Genomic DNA, 20569 nt, shown 5'->3' with positions numbered 1-20569 from the left:
CAATTTGTGTTTGTGTTGTGTTGTTTTATTTTTTGTTTGATTCCGACTGCATTTTAGTTTCATTATTATTCTGCACCTCGTTTTCCAGGCACATCGTGGTCTGTGGTCATATAACACTTGAGAGTGTGTCCAACTTTCTAAAAGACTTCCTACACAAGGACAGGGATGATGTCAATGTAGAAATTGTTTTTCTCCATAAGTAAGTACAAAACTTGATTTTGCACTTGTGTTCCTGAAAAAAAAACCAATAAATTTCATAGCACAAGATTAAAAAACAAAACAAACTTTAGAGGATTGGAAATGTTTGTCTTCAGATTTAACGGCGTATTTTTTTTTTAATGTTTTCTCAGTATTTCCCCTAATCTTGAGCTGGAAGCCTTGTTTAAGCGCCACTTCACCCAAGTAGAGTTTTACCAAGGATCCGTTCTAAACCCACACGACCTGGCCAGAGTCAAGGTACCCGAGAGACAATACTTCCTCCTCTGTGGCTCTGAGGTTAACTATAATACTGTTGTTGACTGTCAAATATGGATTTGAATTATTATTATTTTTTTTTAGATTGAGTCAGCTGATGCCTGTTTAATCTTAGCCAACAAATACTGTGCTGATCCTGACGCAGAGGATGCCTCCAACATCATGAGGTACTGTAAACCAAACCAGACTCTCCAGGATTTAGGCTTTTCATTCTTTTGTCTTTTGTTTTTCTTGGGTTTTTTTTTGTGACCTATCAAGTTCAACTGAGTTGTATCATCTGAGAAAAATACATATTTTTGGGGTAGAAGAACAGGACAGTATTGGATGGGGAAACTGTTGTTTTAATGTGTTTCAGATTTTTTTTTTTTCATGTGGTTAATATGTCCGAGTACAAAATGCTTTCAGAATTGATAGGAACTCTGTTTCAGGCTCAGAAATCATCCCAAAAACCTACAGAGGAACGGTTTCTTTTGTAGAACCTCCTCACCTGGCAACTAAAATTCACTTAAGAGTAGCAAATTGTATTATTAAATGTTATAAATACACATAAAAGCTTAATGGAGAATTGCATTTAGGGTTTAAGGCTCAGAAGTTCGAAATTCATAAAATATCACAGGCGCATCACAAAAAAGGAAACATTTTGCAAATGTTCTGACTTTTTCTTGTCTTTTTTTGTGCTGAATCAGGGTGATATCTATCAAGAACTACCATCCAAAGATCAGAATAATTACTCAAATGTTGCAGTACCACAATAAGGTTGGTGTTCATTAACTGCAAAGTTAAAATCGAGTCATCAGTTAGATATTTGTTACTGCTGTATGTGTGAGTACAAAATGCTTTTCAGAATGCTGTATTTTAGTATTTGGTACTGAAACTATGTTTGGGCAATTTAAAATGGTATAATGTAGATAATACAAGATGTAACATGTATTATTAAAATCTTGTTTTTCCCCTGCTTAAGGCACACCTTCTGAACATCCCGAGCTGGAACTGGAAGGAGGGAGATGATGCCATTTGCCTTGCGGAGCTGAAGCTCGGGTTCATTGCCCAGAGCTGCCTGGCTCAGGGCCTCTCCACCATGCTGGCCAACCTGTTTTCCATGAGGTCCTTCATTAAGGTAGCCACAACTAAGATGTGTCCATCTGTGCTCACTGGAATAAGTTAAAAAGTAAAGTTAGCCATAAACAAAGTCAGAATAGATTAAACCAGATGAGGCCTGTATGCAGCATCTGGTGAGTGGGTAGGGATGAAAAAAGTAAACTGAACTTTCATTACTTTTATTTTTTTTGTGGTATTTTTGTAACGGTACAATCTTGTGTCTTTGTCATAGATTGAGGAGGACACATGGCAGAAGTATTACCTTGAAGGAGTAGCCAATGAGATGTACACAGAGTACCTGTCGAGTGCCTTTGTGGGTTTGTCCTTCCCTGTGATTTGCGAGTAAGTGCCCATAAACATCTGTTTTCTTTTCTCCTACATTTTGTTTTGTGTTTCCTGGGTTACAAATAATGTACAAATTGTGGCATTTAGCATGGTAGTTTATACAAGTAGTTTTATTTTTCCCAAGATTATCTTATTTCAAAATTATTAATCAGTTCTCTTCAGATAGCAGTGAATCATCTTGACTTGTCAATTTCTTTGTTTTATTTTACTGTGTTAATGTGAAAGAAACAAAAGGCTTTTTTTCCCCCCTCAATCCTTGGAAGTCCACATCAAAAATCACAATATTAAATGTAATAAATAATCATCGTAATTTTGAGAACAAAAAAAGCAACCACTGACATGCATATAAATGGATAAAATCCTATATTGTTTTCCCCATATTTAAATATTAACTACACGTGTCCATAAAAATCAGGTTCCCAGCCTCAGAAATATAAATCATACCTTGAAGTAGAATTTTTTTTTCTCAGAGCTAAGGGGATTCTCAGAAAGCTACAAATATTTAGTGTGCATGAGGTCTAATTATATTGTTATTCTCTTTTGCAGGCTCTGCTACGTGAAGCTAAAGCTACTACTGATAGCTATAGAGTACAAGTCTGATATAAGGGAGAGCAGGTAAGTGGAGCCGCTCACAGCGGGTCGTTGGAGTCATTCAAATTCATGGGTGCAAAAACTTGAATACGCAGGTGTGTTTGCTGTTAGTGTTTGCTTTCAGTGATGAAGCTGCTTTGAATCAGCTTCCCTGCTCGGCTGCAAACACAAGGGCTCTGGAAAATGTGCTAAATTGGTGTCTAAATTGGTTTATTTTCGCAGACATCACAGGGCCCTCTGATAACATCCTGACAAATTAATGGGGACGGTGGCAGTTGGTTTCTTTAAGCACAGCAGACGCTTTGTTTTAGTGCTTCCTCTAATGCACTGATGCTCATTTACACCCTCTGAAGTGTCACCGCTATCTGCTTTCATCAACTTAATTTAATAAACAGAGGCTATCCTGCCAAATGAGTTGCGAAAGCTAATCCTGGCAGTGTGCCGCTGCTAGTGATTAGTGTAGAGCTTTGCAAATTCTGTGATATAACTTTCTGTTGTGATATGTTTGGTCTACAAATCCTCACAGCACCCTGATAAACCCTGGAAACCATGTGAAAATGCAGGAGGGGACCCTGGGCTTCTTCATCGCCAGTGATGCCAAAGAAGTAAAGAGGTAAGGAATGAGACCTGAGATTAAATGGTGTCGAAGAGTAGTCTCTTCTGTAATAGAGGCTGTGCTCTTCCTGCTTTGCCTGTCGTACAGTATCTCTTTTCACATTTCCTCAATTGCGCTATAATATGTTGAAAAAAAAAAACTTAATAAGCCTCATAAGATGCAAACTATTCACATTAGTTCAATCCTTTTTTTTTTTAAGCAGTAAGGTGTATTTCATAAAATGGAATCATAGTGTGGATGGTTTTTAATACAGCTAAGGATGCTTCTTTAATTAGGTGGAATGGTCAGGCCACGTGTTACAGTATAATACAGCTGACTGATGTTTGCCAGTCGTAGACTGTATATAAAAGTGGATGGAGCTTCCAGGGCTAAAAGAATTAGTCCAATGCGGAAGTGACTTAAACTGCAATACTCCCGAGGGCCACTAGGGGTTGGCTCCAAAAAAGGCTCTTGCTCCATAGACTTTTATTCAACTTCTCCCATGAATTACAAGATCAATCTTCTTTTTTTCACAAGTTATTATGGTGTCATTTTCTGAAGTCACTCCTTATTAGTTTTCTGTTGGTCCATCAGAAAAATATTGACATCTATTGCGATATTACACCTCAGAGAGACGTTTGTCCAAATACGGCCACTACCGGCAACAAAATAGCCACATGGCGATGGCCAACATATTAAGCTTGAGGCTTCACAACGCCAGTTTGGGAACAAAATGGTTGACCACACGATATGGACAGAGGTGTACGCTTCGTTGCTTGATATGATTAAATTGTTGAGGAGGACTCGTACCTGCTTTTAGATTTGACAGACGACAGATTAAGGGTATGTACAGTCGAGGTTGGAGAATGATGTCACCTGTCAGAGGGCTCAGTAGATTTATGATGCCTCTGCCTGATACCCACTACAGGGTCTGATAACAGATCAAAGCTTCATTTAGCATTAGTACCAAACCTCCACAGAAATGCTCACTCTTTGTACAACTTTTGGCACGTTTCACTTTATTTACAGACAAATGCCCAGAATGCTTTATTAATAGTTGTTAATGCTTTACTAATAGCTCCTTACATGCAAACTGAAACTACTTTTTGTCGACGTAGCGGAGATGAAATGTCCGTAAACGCTTAATTTCAGCATTTTGGATGTCTGGTGCTCGGCCATGCGGACGAGTCACTTTACATGGGTTTCTTGTTTCTCTTTCCGCAGGGCACTGTTTTACTGTAAGGCCTGCCACGATGACATAACTGATCCCAAAAGGATAAAGAAATGTGGCTGCAAGAAATGTAAGCGATTACATATAAACACTTTTTCTAAGTTAGTGTGACCTCGTTAATATTCCTGCGCAGGCTAAAGTGAAAAAGCACAGAAGTTAGCGTTAGAGTGGCGGTGTGATGGTGTATTTACATGACCTACATAGCCATTTTGTCCAAACCATTTAGTTCGTGCATTAATTATTCACTCCATGAAACCTTGTAAGTTGCGCATGAAGAAAGGTCATCAGTTTTCTTTCCGCAGTCAAAACAAACGGGTGCGCTCCAAGTTTCCTCAGTACAACTACATGTTTGGATGTCTGTATGACGTGAATACCTGCCCTAATTTTAGGGTCAGTTCACCCAAATTACAAAAACAGAACTTTTAGGACTTTCAGGTCATGCAGAACGTTTTGGTTTTACACGCTGAAGCTCTGAGATTTCGGCTTTTTGAGGATTTGGGTGAACTGATTCTTTCTTTTTTCATTTTTCCTTATGGGTTGCTCAGGTAGACACCACTTCTAATGGACAAAATCAAAGCATAGAGTTAATAATTCAACATTTACAGTGTACTCTCTGTCTCCCGTGACGCCTACTTTATGATAAATATACAGAGAAGTGAGAAACCAAGCTTGATACAGTATCTCCTCTCAGACTGTGTGTAAATCCAGTGTGCATTATGTTTGTTTGCCTGTGTCAATGTTCGCTATATTTTCTTTCAAATAATGGCTGTGTTCACTGTTACAGTTCATTGATAACTTTGTGATGTTAACAGGCGTTCAGAGAGACTGTTAACACCACAGGTACCTGGATGGATTTCTCTACTTAACAACAAAAAAAAAACATCATGTGCCACTTTGTTTGTTCCTCCACTTAAATTTACTTCAGTTTGTCTTGTAGAAAATGTTGCAGCTAATACCTAACCTCTACATTTGATGTATTCTTTTCCTGCTGCTTGGAAACTTATCTTAAAAATTCACTTAATAGTGATATATTGTGAGTAACATGGTTTTGTTTCCCTTCTGAAAACACAGCCTGCTACTGCACCCCCCCGATTGAAGCGACCTATTTGAATGTATTATAAATGTTGCATGTACATTGGTTGATGCTGCCTGGATCCCCTCTTGTTGTCGTGTGCACATCGCTTTTAAATTGAATTTTTTTTAAATTAGCAACAATAACAATTCAAAAACAAAAACAAAAATCGAGTGCAACACCTATTTCTATTTCATATGTTTTCTGTTTCTGGAAAATGCAAAAAAACAACAAAAAAAACAAATTGTTTTTGCAGCATCTCCAAAGATTTAAATAAATAACTGAGCCCCAACATTTCATTCGTCTGCTTGATTCAGTAATTCTCCAGTTCACCACCAGATGTCCCCACAGTCCTTTGACAAACACAACATCCTTTCAAGAGGAGCACAGCCAGAAAACCACTGGGATGAGAAAGAAGGTCCATTTCTCATCTAAATCCTTTTTTGATAAACGGAATACATCATTTGACATGTGTACTAAAAGTGAAGTAATTCACTGAGATGACTGCACAGTTTCTCCCAGAACATCTGATACCAGGAATGTTTTGGGACAAATAGCTTGTGTTGAGCAGAATGTGTTACTGGAGTCAAATGAATTTATGGCCTCATACAGTTTCACACAAGTGTTAGAACTCAGCATTTTTGTTTTTGTCCCCTCCGGACGCACTTCCAGATTCATCGAAAAGCCAAACTGCATTTGTGAGACACGTTTACGTTGACCTTTTACTTTTTAATTCTCAGTTAGAATTAGTGTCAAATGCAATGATTTAAGAGTTGTAAAATTATACATTAACATGTGTTTACATCTCACCACGTAGTGGACAGAAGCTAGTGTGTAGGTGAGGGGAAGGGGGTCGAGCCAGCAAGTCGGAAGAAATATTTCTTCTGCTGGTGACAAAATTCTGGATGATATTACGATCCCCCCACACTGAAAAAAAAAAAAATTCTCAATCTGACGTTTTTCCGCGGTCTCGACAAAGTTGATCCTTTGCATCCGAGCAGCAGCCTTCCTCTGTGCCCTGTCTTCCTTTGTCCACTCTTCCTCCAGAACGACCCTCGACATTAACCTGCTCTCCCTCTCCTCTCGTCTGAACCCTTGACTGTAGCCAAGACGTCCGCCTACAAGAAAATGAGACTGGCATGTTGTTTTGATTGCGGCCGTTCAGAGCGGGACTGCTCTTGCATGCCAGTTAATATGCGTTGTAACACGCACTCCCCTCAACGGGACATCCCACTCTCTGCTGTCTCTGTTAATGATTGCTCAGCCACTTTACGTGCCTGTAAGTTGTCGCCATGACATGTGCTCTTCAGTGTCTGTAACATGCACCGTGTTAGCTGTGCGGCGTGTCTTCAGCTTGTGTGCTGTCTAGTTCTAGCAGCTGTGTCGTCACTGTTATGGGTCTGGATGTTGCTTTAGTGTCGTAGCTTTATGATTTTCTCAGTCAGCCGGTGCTCTTTCTCTCTGTGTTGCTAATTTTGGAGGGGACTTGTAGCTGTTGTGACGCATGCTGGTACGCTGCTCTGCTGGTGTTTTGTCAAGAGAATGTGAATTCAAATTGACCTGCAGTTTAAAATCGGATCAACAGTTACCAAATGCCAACGTTTTTGCTGCGTGAAAAGTAAACTCTTCCTCCAGTGACCTCGCCAACATATTTACGGAAAATTCAAACTGAAGTCATAAACGATGTACAGCTGCGCATCCCCGCCACAAATCTTGATGATGCGCACTCAAACTTGGTAATACTGTTGGAGACGTTGCATTTCTTCAAATGATAAACTCTGATGGGAGTTGACAAAAGCTGTAGTGATGTCACTGGAGAGGTATCTTTTCAAGTAGAACCCAAATAACATTAATCCTAACATTTTACTACTGGACCCTGCAGACATGGGTGAACAGGATGGGATTTGAGATATTTATGTGTAGAAGTCACTTACAATAAATATTTGTCTTTAAATAAATGGTTTTGAGAGGACCTGAGGGGATTTTCTGGGGATTGCAGTACATATTGAGGTTAATGTCCTGGTTTTATTAAATTAGGATCAAATGCTTTACCACTGGGGATAAAATCTCTAAAACATCAGCAGCCAAACCATCGGTTGGAGAGGTCGTGGGCTGTAGTTTGTAGCATTGAGAGCTTTGGCTTCATAATACTGATTGCACTGTACAGTAACGCGACGAGATAACAATAGAGCTGGACCGTAAGAGGAATAAAAGACACGATGGAAATGGATTTTAGTGAATTAACTCGAACGGAATTGAGACGCATATGAATTCTTAATTCAAGTGTGATTTTTTTTTCTTTTTTTTCCCCCCTTTTAAAGCCAGAGGGCATGTTAAATTGCACTGACGTATTGCAGAAGGCATGAAGAATGTGTTTGAGGTCGCAGAGCGTTGATACAATTTGCTGGAAAACATCGCAGACTGTCACACATTTTTAGTGAATATCTCTTGATCAAAGACCGGTCTGTGGTATAGTTGAACATCTCCGGGCGTTTCCACCGCTCAACATGTCTTCCAGGGTTGTGTGCCGTGAGCATCGCCTGGCGAGCTAAGCTTGAGCAGAGCTCCGGAGTTGCTGTCGACACGGGTGCGGGAGGCGCGTGGAGCGAGGCCTTATACGGCCTGACATGGAAATTATGTTTGCATTTTCATTTTTGGAGTGCTACCGGTTGTCATGAAACTCAGCCTGACAGTTCCTAACCACCAGGCAGCCGAGTGCCCCCGCCCCTCTCCTTTTCTCTCGTTGTGGGACAGATGCTAGCCTGTTAGTCCTGTGACTCTGCTCGCGCCCTCCGATTGCAGGCGACAGATGCCAGGACCAGCAAGGTCCCTGTTTGAACATTGCTGTCACTGTCCTGCCTTAAGCTCAATACATGACCTTTATTGTAAGCAAGGGGTTGAAATAAGTAACTAATGAGCATGTGTGGGACTCACGGCTCCAAAAAAAAGTGACTCACAGAAAGTTCCAATGCGTCTGTGCAGGTTGTCTCAGGCAGGGCAGAGGAATGGAAAACAGCTTTAGGAAAAGACGAGGAAAAATAAACAGCATAGAGGATAACACGTTGTAAGTCTTGTTACATGCATACCTCTGACTACATTTTTAATGCAGGTCTGTATGGTAAACATGGGTGATTTACATGGTAAAGAACATCTAGACTTCTAGTCTAAAACCTGCTTTTAACTGTAGATGTCAAGCTGAAACATCACTTTAGTGAGTGTATTTCGATGTGTACTATAGTAGTATAGTAGTCGTCACGTTGAAATATAGTAATTTAATACGTTTAAATTGACATTAAACCTTGACACAGCAGAAATGAGCAGCCGATTAACCGATTAACTAATGAAAAAGACGACAATGACTTTTTTTTTTATTGAATAGTTTGCTCAGTTTCAGCTTCACAGATTTGACAATTTGCTGTTTGTCTTTGTAAAAGTAGATTTTTTGAAATTTAGCCAAGCTTTAACTAATACATCTCGTCCTTCGTCTTGATGTGCAAATAACCAAATCAGTGCTCCCTGTAAACAGGGTTTTCCCTACCTTTATAACACTTAGGTGCAGCACCTAAGCCCATATAGCTTCATTATAAGCCTTGAATTAACCAGTGTTTAATGTTACATTTTTGTATGGCATAAGTATTTTATATTATAATAGTACAATTATCAAAAATGATTTGAAAATGCAAAGTTTTTAGTCAAATAACAGTCCAACCCTACCAAAAGCTGCCGCAGCACCTAAGCCCTCTGAAACCCTAAAAGGGAAAACCCTGCTGTAACACCTCCGATGTGACTGTTCATGTTCAGCAGGTGGAGTAATCTATTTATAAACTTTGACATGAAACTGTATAAGCTTACTGACCACATTCCTGAAAATCATATTCCTGACTGACCTGTGTTTTATTTCTCATTGCTTTGTCCATGTTGGCACACCTCTATTGTTTTTTTTGTTTTTTTTAAAGTGCCTTGAAGAGAAATCCCTCAGCTTTCAGTTCACAGTTGTCATTTATAATTTGCTTTCATTGCGACCTGTTCCTCCCTGTAACCTCTCATCCGTCTCTGCATTTTTCTCAGCTAAAAATAGCTATAATGGATATATCAAATCAAGTAAGTTTTGATTTCCATTCTCTCTTCTCTTTAGTCACTTGTTTCTAACCCTTTCCACTTGTGCATTCTCAGCTGTCACCACTCCAGCTGTCTCTAACCTGCTGTTTTTCACTGTCCGGTCTATCATCATCCATCTCTGTATTTTATGAACAAAAGCATCAAGGAAAGTTGCTTCTCTGTGTGACGTATCAGTTCCAGCTCAGCAGTAGGTGGTGCTGCTGCTTCACTGTGAGTGTGGTTGAATTGAATCGCAGTTCAACACGTAGCATTAAAACATTTGGAGTACACGCAAATGTACACCTATGTTGTCAAGTGAGCTTTGGAAACGAGACTGGAGGCATCACAGATGATAAAACGTAAAGAGCTGATCTCATACTTTCTCAGCTCTCGTCGGAGGAGTGTGAACCTCTGTCCACTTTAACAGGATCTGTGATAGGCAGCAAATCTGCCACATTGCGTTGTGCTGGAGAAGTGCTGTGCATGTTTGACATGGGGCAGATGAATAGTAGAGGTCTGGAGCAGGGAGGATAATCTGCTAGACAGCTGACTGTTGAAATAATCATCTCTCTTCTCCAGTTTTAGCTCCCAGACAATTTTTTTTTTTTTGGGACTCGAGAAAACACGCCTCTTTTGTCTATTTTATCTTTACCAGTTTTACTTCTATATATCACCAGCAGTCATCTGGTTACTGAATTCTTTCCTCCCTCATCAGGCATAAACTGCATACAGCAGCTAGTGGCTGTTAATTCACAGTGTCACCCCCTTGTTCTTGTGGCGCATAACAATTGCTGAAACACCTGAAAGCATATTTATTAATTCATGTTTATTATTAATATCAAAGTAAATGTCAGATCGAACATTTCATCGGTGGCTATACGAAGTGGTTAAGTGGTGTAAAATAAAAATGAGGTTTTTTTTTTTGGTTTTTTTTAAATTATTCAGCCATTAGCATTCTTGTGCCAGAAAGAATTACCCACAAAAACCAGTGATTGTCCTTTAATTATGATAAGAGTCACAGGATGTTTTATTAACACATACACTGCAGGTTTTATTGAAGTCAGTTTGAATCAGATCTTCTGTTTAACTTGAAGAATTAAGGGGTTAGTTCGCTCAAATCACAAAGCAAATTCTCCTCCTGGTGTCCACACCAGTTTTATAAAGCCACGTTTTGAAATACTTGTGTTTGAGAATTCTGCCTCTAACAAATATAATAGAGTTTAATTGAACTGTGTCTGTGCTTCTTGCAGCGTAAAGAAGAAGTAAGAATTAAAAGCAATATCTATTTCCATAAATAATGTCATTGTTGTCCGTTACAGAACGTACTGTAAACAGTTTTTGTTGGACAATTTCTTCAGTAGAAAGGGGGAAAATATGTTCCATGATTTGGTGAACTAATACTTTAAAAAAAAAAAAAAAGGGTAAAACTTATTGTATTGTACAGCAGCTGATTTTGACTCCTCTTCATTTAGCAGTCAACGACAGCCCCCTAATCAAGTCGTCAGCTTATCAGTACCAGTCAGCTAAACTGAACCACAACTCGGCCAGCGAGGTCTGTAGGGGGCCGCACGGCGGAGTTGCCGCCGTGTCGGTCCCTTTGGTAAACAACCGCAAGGGGAGCCTGCTTCCCCCCAACAAACCTGCCGCTCTGAGACTGAGCTTCAGGGGCTCCGGGGACTTGGCCCAGGTAGTCCGGCTACCAGGGGTGGCAGAAGAGGCCAGCCGGCTCCAGCGGGCACGCAGCCTGCCGGTGAAATACAGATACCACCCCAGTCACTCCAATATCGCCACACTCAGTCAGAGGCAGTGTAAGGGCCACCTCCCCTCCCCTCCCCTCCCCCGTCCCTCTCTACCCTCGGCGTGTTTGGCAGGCCTGTACTCAACAACAGCACGACCGAAGCATGTGCTCGCCAGTCTGGAGTGGTTGCATGTGTAGCATTCCTTACTAATGACCCAGTGTGTGCAGCTGTCAGCTGTGAAACATTAAATATTGAACAGGCCGAGCGAGATGTGAAGGGCCAGTGTGTTGGAGCATCCCTCTCCACTCGAAGCCCCCTCTACTTCAACATTTTCCATTATGGTGTCAGTCTCCGACATGCTAGCAGCGCTTGAAATCATGTGTTCATCTGCGGAGGAGCGTGATCTTTGAGACTTTATTCATTTTAATGAAAGGCCTTACAGTTTTGTTTTTTTTTTTGGACAAAAAAAAAAAAAAGAAAGAAAGAAAGAAAAAAAAAAAGAAGCTGAAAGATAGTCAAGTTTTCCATGATCTGTATGTAGCAAGTTATTCCCACTGAGCGACGGCTGCTAAAGTGCTATTAGTGCAACTCTTTTCTTGCTGCGTGTGTTTATTTGACCAGCGACTGAGTTGTTTTCTGCAGCTGTGATATTAGCTTGTGAAAATATTTGCCTGATTACTTTACTCGGGGGGGGTAAAACTTATAATTCATTCCCTATGAAGAGCTCAGCGCAGTTTGGTGAAGTGATAAAGACAATGTCCGAGGGGCATCTCAGCTGTACATAAATCACTCTGGCACAAGGACCAACCTAATTATATGAGCCAAGGGCGCCACTCCCAAGATGAAGAAGGACCAGCGATACAGACTGGATTCGGTATTGGCAGCCTTATTTGTAGCGTTGGACGCTTGATATTTATAGGTTATTATCTTAATTAAATGAGAAGGAGTGATTAGTGTGACCGACTGAGAAGCTTTCCAAGTCTAGGTGTGAGTCCGTTTGTGCTAACAAGGGATTAAAAAAGATGAAAGTATCCTAACAGCCTTTAAGGTATTTATGATGCTTCATTATCTGAATGATGAAGTTGTTTACAGCAGTTTTATGGATGAGTGTGCAGTGAATAAAACCTCAGATTAGACTTTCGCAATTGGCATGAAGGTTGACGATGGCACTATTGCATGTTTGCATCTCCATACACAACCATGCAAATGATGTGCTGGTGTATCCTGTCTGCATTATGCAAACGTCGGTGTGTTTTCTGCTACACAGTAGTTAAAGTGTCCTGTCCACTCCATCTTATTCACCCAACCTCTCTCCACCCTGTCTCTGTATGCGTTTTATCTCTTTGAATTCACTGACCTCAGACCGTGCTGTCGTTCTTTTGCTGTCACTGTTGTGTGGATTTTTTTTTGTGTGTGTGTGCGTGTTTTCTGACAATTCCTCCCCTCACGCTGTTGCATTTTGTTGCAGTTGAAGAGGACCAACAGTCGGCGCTGTCGCCCAAAAAAAAGCAACGTAATGGAGGCATGAGGAATTCTCCAAACTCCTCGCCCAAGATAATGAGGTAAGACAACAGCGGTGACATTGAGTGCCCGCTGTACCAGTCAGCTAAAACGAACCACAACTCGGCCGGCGAGGTCTGTCGGTGGGGGGAGGGGGGGGGTGTTGGAGGTGTGCTTAATTTGCATACACCCATTTTTCCCTCATCTTCAAAATGCATACAGGCCAACCGATATACCAGATATCACGAATATATGGCGAAATGGAACTCGTGGGCTCGTGTTTACGACATGGGGAAATCGACTGCCTGGCGTTAAGGTGGTCAAGTTCGGAGAATGGCGTGCGTCTCGAGGCCAACAATTTGCCCATTTAAAGGCAACGTCTGTGTCACCGTAGATATTTTTGTCAGAACGCTCCGATGTGTTCGTTGTTATGCAGCTGCGGGGATACCGGTGCAGTGCATGTCTTGATCAAATTTCTTTAATAACCCAGTTTAATGCCGCGCTGAAACACAACAAGCTGTCAAGCGCAACGTTGAAACATTATCACCTTATAAAGCTGTTGTAGTTAAGTGGTTGGCAAACAGTTACTCAACGAGTAAAAACGAAGCAACGTTAGCATTCTTTTAAAGTTGCGTTTGCATCCGACAGTCTCTTCGCTTTTAGCTGTACTTTAGTCTCCACTTGAAGGAAACGTCCTGAGGGAAAATATCTGGCTGTTTGGCGGGAAAATACTCCGCTGCGTTCACTAGATACTCACCGACTTTGTTTACCTGCTGTTTTAGTGCCGAGCAGGTAGCGAGCAGTCTGCTCGGCTGATTTTACTCCCTGCTTCACCTAGAAATGACATTGTTTAGAGAGACCGTAAAGTCATGGTACGCAAAAAAAGATAATTTAAGATAACAAGTACCTGCCGTGATACCTGCTGGCACATTGCTTTTGCCAAAAAAAACAAAAAAAAAACAACAACAACAAAAAAATCCAGTCTTAGTTTGGCTCACTAGTTGCAGCATCTTAAAGAATGTTTTCTGTGCTCCTGTTTTCACTGAAAACACGTCAGACTTGCGGGAGAGCTCGATGCCGCAAAGTTTCATGTGACACCCGCAGACTACCAGCACTTAAACAGGCCTGGCACTTAAACAGGCCTGGCACTAATGACAGCAGCAGGCAGTCCGTGAGGCTCTAAAGGATAGATAGCCCAAGGCTATTCATCTATTGTCGGATCCCTCCGAGGTCTTTTCAGCACGTAAGGCCACGGATGATATGTATCATCACAATGAAAGGCGAATTCAAATGCTACCTTGCTTTTATCTTGTCTCGTACTATTAAATTGCCGCTTATTGATCTTGACTGGAGATAACGCTGTTATTCAACAAGAGCCCATTACAGGGATGATAATAGTAATAGTCACTGTCATTAAGTGCCATGTTATAAGGAAGCAAAGCAACAGGGACGACCTGATGTATGTCTGATGTATACAAAGTGGAAATGGACTAATGAAATTGAATTCAAACTGACAGATGACTTCATATTCTCGTTCTTGATGTGGCTGCTATTTGTTTGACATTTGGAAATTAAGGTCACAAATGTCGGTATTGTTGAATGATATAAGATACAGTAGTTGTAGAAGTGACTTTATATTATAACTAAAAAGGTTTGTATACATAAATTTGCATTTCCTTTGATCTACGGCCTCTATTTTTTTCAGGTGGGTGTTTGCCCTTGTTTGATTTGGTTCAAAGTGCAGTGAAACTTGAACTGCTCCGGGTGATTTCCAGACTCTTGGGCAGCAAAACCGGGCTTTACCAGTGCTATAGCTATCAGCTGAATATCAACCCCACAAACCAATCCATCTACTTGCCATGCTAAACTGGTGCAATACAGGTGGATGTGTTATTTCATACCGCGTCTGCTGCCTACACGCTAGAGAGAGATTCGCTGTGGTAGCCTAAGGGATACTTCATTGCAACAAGCGGAGAGAAAAAACAAAAACATCTGGGTGTATACTATATCAAATGTGTTTTTACAGGACCTGCGGCCTCAAGGCCTTTGTAAATAAGTAATGATCAACAGATTGGCTGTGGGTTTTGAAGAGCAAGCCTTTGTCAGTTTCCATGATGGGTAGGGTTTTCAAAGACTTTGCCTGCCCTTGGTGCTTGTGTTAAGAGTAAGCTAGTGCAGCGATGCCGAAATAGAAGATCTACATAATGTGCATGTCTGCCTTCTACTTTATGTGTCTCTCAGCTGTCATTACGCTCCTCTTGAAGACACCTGGCCTTATGTTTCGCGGTCATGATGTGTGAAGTCTTGTCAAACGTGTCATCATCAAACCAAAGTGGTGAATTATGCTGCTGATCAGTTTGAATCCTTAGAAGTACGCAGATATGACACTCACGGCCGCCTCTGCACTGTGTAATGAAACGCACCAAACAAAAGAAGAAAGCGATCGCACGTTTCCAGGAGACAGTTCCGCTTCCAGTTCCAGCAAACTTAACACGTCCTGTCTGCAACTTAGCAATGACGACCTCACTGAAATTAACACCATTTCCACAGGCTCCGTGATGGGTCATGAGACACATCTAACTGCGGGATGTCATAATGCGTTTGGTCACATCGGAGCGTCGTGACATACACGTCATGTCTGCTACAGCACTGCCGAGGCAATTGGCAGCGCAGGACAGTGACAGGCCGTCATGGCTGACAGTGAGCGATAGCTATCCTGGCACAGCTCTGCCTCACCAGTCATCTTCGCAAGGACAAACCGAAGTGACAGCGGCTCCGCCGAGTGAGCGCGGAAACATTTGACTTTTGATAAAATATTTAGCCAAGGTGTAAAACCACTAAATGCCTTCACTCTTATTCGAAGGTGCATTTCGGTTCTCGAGCAGCAGTCGATGTTCTACAATCCGGTTAGAGCTATGGAAGGTGATTGTCACTGATGGTTTCAGCTTCTCAATTCTCCTCTACTTTTTGAGGTTCTGAACCGCCGGTCAGACAAAACCAGCAGCGTTCAGACACTCTTTTATGGGCATCTTTGACATTTTGTATATGATTAATTAATCAATTAACCATTCAGTCAACACTTGTAATGGGGAAGGGGGGGGGGGTAAGCCAATCACAGCTTCTCAGAACCTGCGCTGATGGTTTCATGTGTTTGATTTTTTTTTTTTTTCCACCCACTGGCCAAAATCCAACGATGTATCATTTCCAATATGTGACGAAGAAAAGCAGAAACTCCTCACATGCAATTGAATCGAATTGTTTTTAGAGCGTCAGCGCGTTGGGAGTATTACTCGCTTATATCCTCCTGCTCCTTTAGTGTATATTTGCATTCACAAGTTGTGTACTTTTTAAAAGATACTTTACATACTGTGATGTACAGGATTTAATCTGCACACTCTGTATTTTTTTTAATTTATTTTTTTTAATTAAAACTGCATCGACAGACTGGAGTCTGAGAGGTAGAAAGTGGCAGAAAAGACATTTCCTTCTCCTCTTGAAAGGGCATCCAGGTCTCGCCTTGGGGTACATGAGCCCAAAGGCAGGTCCTTTTTTTTTTTTTTTTGCTTCATTCTCTTGGTGCCCGAGGGATGTTAGTTTCAGTTGACACTTTAATGCGTATTTAACATGTTACTTAAGGTAGCATTCTTTTAAAGTACTCGCATGGATTAAAGAGACGCTGCTCCTGCGGGTAGAAGACTTGAAGTATTTAAAAGGTTTTGGACAGAGACAGAAGGCTGCTTTCTGGGTTTTCAGAAGATGACATGTTTAACTGTGATCGGAAGCTGACAAAGTCGATTTGGTGCAACGGGAATTGTGTTTGGGCAGTGGATGGGTCTCTGCAGTAACCTCTGTTGCCAACGTGGGGTTGGTCATGCAAAAGGTTGGCATCCAGGGCAGGGGAACTGGAAACTTAAAATCAGGCAGTAATTGAATAATAACTTCTACTGGCTTTTGTTAGCATCATATTGTAATGACATGATGATATTTGTGTTTTTCTTTCCAAATTAATTCAAGCACATTTGAATCAAAATTGAAAAGAGTAAAACAAGTTTTTATTATCTATGTTCCACAGTACACGCAACAGTAGAATAACATTTACTGCATAAATCATACATCTATTTGACTATTATATCTATAATTTTGCATACGTAAACAAAATTGTGATCATATATCAATACCAGAAAACTATTGTTATTGTGATATCGATACTGTTCATGTTGCGTATGAATAAATATATTTTTTTATATGTGCAAATTTAAATGTCTTTTGTTTTCTGCAATTTAAACTATAGATTTAACTGTACATTCCTTTTGAGAAGGAGTAAATCACCAGAGGTGAGATGATGGCTTTTGGTATCTTATATTAATATATCTAAAGGACTTCAAAAGATCACATCACTCTGACCAGAACAAGTGTGGTACAACTGCTGGTACTCACTTTCGTGGTCAGTGTTGTGCAGATTGAAGCTCACCACTACGTTCAGAGAAATTAGTTTATATCGCTCTGACGGTCTGTTTAAAGATTAATACCCTTCACTTTGGAAAGCAAATATGGTTGGGCAAATTGCTGAAATATTTAAAGTCTGGTCTGTTCAAGCTTTTACCACGCAGCACACAACGTCAAAAGCTGTGTGCAGTAAGGGGGCGTAATTGCATCTCCGTGCACATGCCAGTCAACGCAGTGTGTTGCTGCCATCTCCTTCCGCCTGGCTGCTGCTGCTGATGTCACTCTGCTTGATGACATGGCAATTTTGTTGGCATTTCTGCAGATGGCCTCTGACAGGAGTAAGCAAAGAGGGAGAAAAATGAACGAAAACAAACTTTTTGTTGTTGTTGTTGTTATTTGGAGATTCCTAAATATTCTGGCGGTCTGTTTATGAATTTTATGGGGAAAAAAAAAAAAAAAAATCAGTTGTAGGTCTAACCGTTCAGAGTCTGATGATATTCTTTCATTCCCTCCCTCTATTCTTTCTGTTTGATCAGACATGACCCGCTGCTCATCCCGGGGAATGAGCAGATCGAGAGCATGGACGAGAACGTCAAGAAATACGACTCCACGGGGATGTTTCACTGGTGCCCGTCCAAAGACATCGAGAAGGTCATCTTGGTGGGTCCCGCTCCTCCACTCGGCACACGTCATTTGTCCCTGACACTCTTCTCCCCGGTGACAGATGTGTCATGTCACGAAGCACCATCAGAGGTTGACAGGGCACTTAAACACTCTGTAATGAGGTGTTTGACATGTCATTTGCTATACGGAGGCCCTGTACAGAGAACATTTCTTGTGCTAATACATATGCCATTTTTCAAATTACTTTCACAGTCTATTGCAGTCATGAACTGCAGGATATATTTCACTGGGTGAACGGGCTCACGGAAAAAAAAAAAACCCCGGAGAAAGCACTAATATTTGCTGGAGAGATCCATTAAAGTCAAATCCCTGTCATAAACATAATTTTTTTTTTGTATCCCCTTCTTTCCCTCAGACCCGGAGTGAGGCAGCCATGACTGTTCTGAGCGGCCATGTGGTTGTGTGCATATTTGGAGACGTGAAGTCGGCTTTGATCGGCCTCCGAAATTTTGTGATGCCTCTGAGAGCGAGCAACTTTCACTACCATGAGCTGAAGCACATCGTGTTCGTGGGCTCTCTGGAGTACCTGAAGAGGGAATGGGAAACTCTGCATAATTTCCCTAAAGTCTCCATCTTGCCGGTGAGTACAGCAAAATTGAAATCGATTGAAAAAGATTTTAAAATAATCCAGGCAGCAGTGAAGTTTCCTCCAAAACAAATTTGGTGAAATATATTGGTGTATAAACATATTTTGGATTCAAAGTTGACACAAGTCAGTTTTGAGAGCAGTAATTCAACATCTTGATTCGTCTCTTGTCTCACAGGTGAGATAACAAATTCTCTCCTTCACTTCTCTCAAAGGGCACACCGCTGAGTCGGGCAGATCTGAGGGCTGTCAACATCAACCTCTGCGACATGTGTGTCATTCTGTCAGCCAATCAGAACAATATTGACGATGCATCACTGCAGGACAAAGAATGCATCTTGGCGTCACTCAACATCAAATCCATGCTGTTTGATGACAGCATTGGGGTCTTGCAGGCTAATTCTCAAGGTAAGGAGCGCCCTATCATAGTTCACTGCACCGCCTGGAAGGGACAAGGCCCTGGCACAGAGAATATTCCTCACTGGGTGCTGCCTGGCTGACCTGGTGTCACTGCGTTTGACAGTAAACCCTACTGACTATTCCTCAGGTTACTGTAACAACTGGTTTCTTCACAAACCTAATTGGTGGCAACAAGCACAGCGTTGGCACAAAAACCTTACCTGGCTTATGCATTTTTTTTTTTCTCCAACATTTGGGGACTACTTTAAAAAAAAAAAACTACTGTGTATAATTTATTAATATTGCATGTTACAGCTTTCTAAATGGCACCTAAAGCACTCAGTTAGCCTCAGATGGTCTTCAATAATGGTCATTCGTTGGCATTGAGAGAAATGCTTTTAGAAACCTTTTAACCCGTGGAGAAGAACAAATATATTCCTGCCAATTTCATTATTCCTCTAATACATGTATGACCTCTCATTTCCCTTAGTCAGCAGTAAGTGATGGATGTCAAAACACAGCCTATGTATAATACATACAGCATCACTGTTTCAATGTGCTTACTTGTCAGTCTGCGGAAAGCAAGGAATGTCAAAATCAATTTGAATTCAATCTTGCGTCACTTATTTTCTATTTCATGGCTCCATACTGTACATGATTTTGGTTCTTTATTTTTCACGTGTGTGTAAAAGGTTACCGTCTCCAAGCACACGCAATCGAAGGGAAACAAAATGAGCAGTGTGTCACATCTATTATAAACAGACTAATATTGGTCCTTGTCAAGAATACGGTTAACATTGCACTTAGCGACTTTATGCTTTACCGGTGGCGGGGAGTGAATGAAATACCCCCAGAATATTAATTCTGCTGATCTGCCCAATTGTAACCTCAGATGAAGTATTGGACTTTGCACTAACACGTGTGCTTTGTGTTATATGCGTGTGTGTCTATTAAGGGTTCACACCACCCGGAATGGATAGATCTTCTCCTGAGAACAGCCCGGTCCATGGATTAGTAAGGCAGACTTCTGTCACCACTGGAGCAAATATTCCCATCATAACAGAACTAGGTATGCTTGCTACTGTATATTTATGTCTGATGATTGATATGCTAACTCTACTGTTGCATTTTTTTTTTTTTTCCCAGTAAAATATATGAAAACACAGATTCTGCAATTAGAGGCTGTCAACGCTTGATTAATTGTACTAAAAGTGGAGATTTTATGGGCTTTTTATTTTTATTTTTTGGTCCCTTGTTGACATGTACCAGTAACTGTTTTTCCTTAACACTTGTCTAGCACTATTAGCAAAGCCTGGCAAAACACTGCCAGTGATTTCATTCAGTCAGGATAAAAGCAGTGGGACCAGCATACAAATCATAACTGAGCTGGGTAAGAAGTGCCTCTGTCCTGTACTGCAGTGTTGTAACTGCTGCTGCCTCCATATCAGCTTTCTTTTGATTTCTCTTGCTGCACAAGAGGCTCAGTCCATTCCCATGGCATCACTTTGAGCACATTTTACCCTTGGTTCTGGTTGAAATTGCCTGTCTTGTTTTGGCCCCTTATCTCAAAGCAAAATTTCTCTCTTATATTTTTCTAAGAATTACGGGGCCTTTGATCCCTCAGAAGTCCTTGTGGCTGTTTTCATAGTATCTTCGGTCGGATCACATTCTCTGGCCCGTGCCCTTCTTTCATCTCAGCCCTGTCGATATG

The 20569-nt window shown here is 41.1% G+C and overlaps 1 protein-coding gene across 15 annotated transcripts in view; it reads left to right on the top strand.

Moving 5' to 3' along the window:
* Positions 1–20569, top strand: part of LOC138617123 (calcium-activated potassium channel subunit alpha-1a-like) — an 84184-nt gene that overhangs the window by 50732 nt on the left and 12883 nt on the right. For 4 of the 15 annotated variants that reach the window (XM_069691851.1, XM_069691850.1, XM_069691864.1 and 1 more), the window contains 17 exons: positions 89–199; positions 351–456; positions 559–641; positions 1161–1230; positions 1436–1591; positions 1805–1914; positions 2464–2532; positions 3035–3121; positions 4328–4404; positions 6512–6685; positions 9475–9507; positions 12712–12805; positions 17726–17849; positions 18229–18453; positions 18675–18867; positions 19814–19927; positions 20156–20248. In XM_069691851.1, coding sequence (XP_069547952.1) covers positions 89–199; positions 351–456; positions 559–641; positions 1161–1230; positions 1436–1591; positions 1805–1914; positions 2464–2532; positions 3035–3121; positions 4328–4404; positions 6512–6685; positions 9475–9507; positions 12712–12805; positions 17726–17849; positions 18229–18453; positions 18675–18867; positions 19814–19927; positions 20156–20248 — 1919 coding nt within the window. The remainder of the gene's footprint in view (positions 1–88; positions 200–350; positions 457–558; positions 642–1160; positions 1231–1435; positions 1592–1804; positions 1915–2463; positions 2533–3034; positions 3122–4327; positions 4405–6511; positions 6686–9474; positions 9508–12711; positions 12806–17725; positions 17850–18228; positions 18454–18674; positions 18868–19813; positions 19928–20155; positions 20249–20569) is intronic. The other 11 variants (XM_069691862.1, XM_069691861.1, XM_069691863.1 and 8 more) reach the window with 6 other exon arrangements.

The sequence above is a fragment of the Brachyistius frenatus genome, unplaced genomic scaffold (assembly GCF_029030835.1).
Source record: "Brachyistius frenatus isolate BFR_SWC_R1_liver_20210118 unplaced genomic scaffold, ASM2903083v1 Contig_11, whole genome shotgun sequence".
Classification (NCBI taxonomy): Eukaryota; Metazoa; Chordata; class Actinopteri; family Embiotocidae; genus Brachyistius; species Brachyistius frenatus.
The sequence above is the reverse complement of the archived record's forward strand: the minus strand, read 5'-3'. Positions and strand labels throughout refer to the sequence as shown.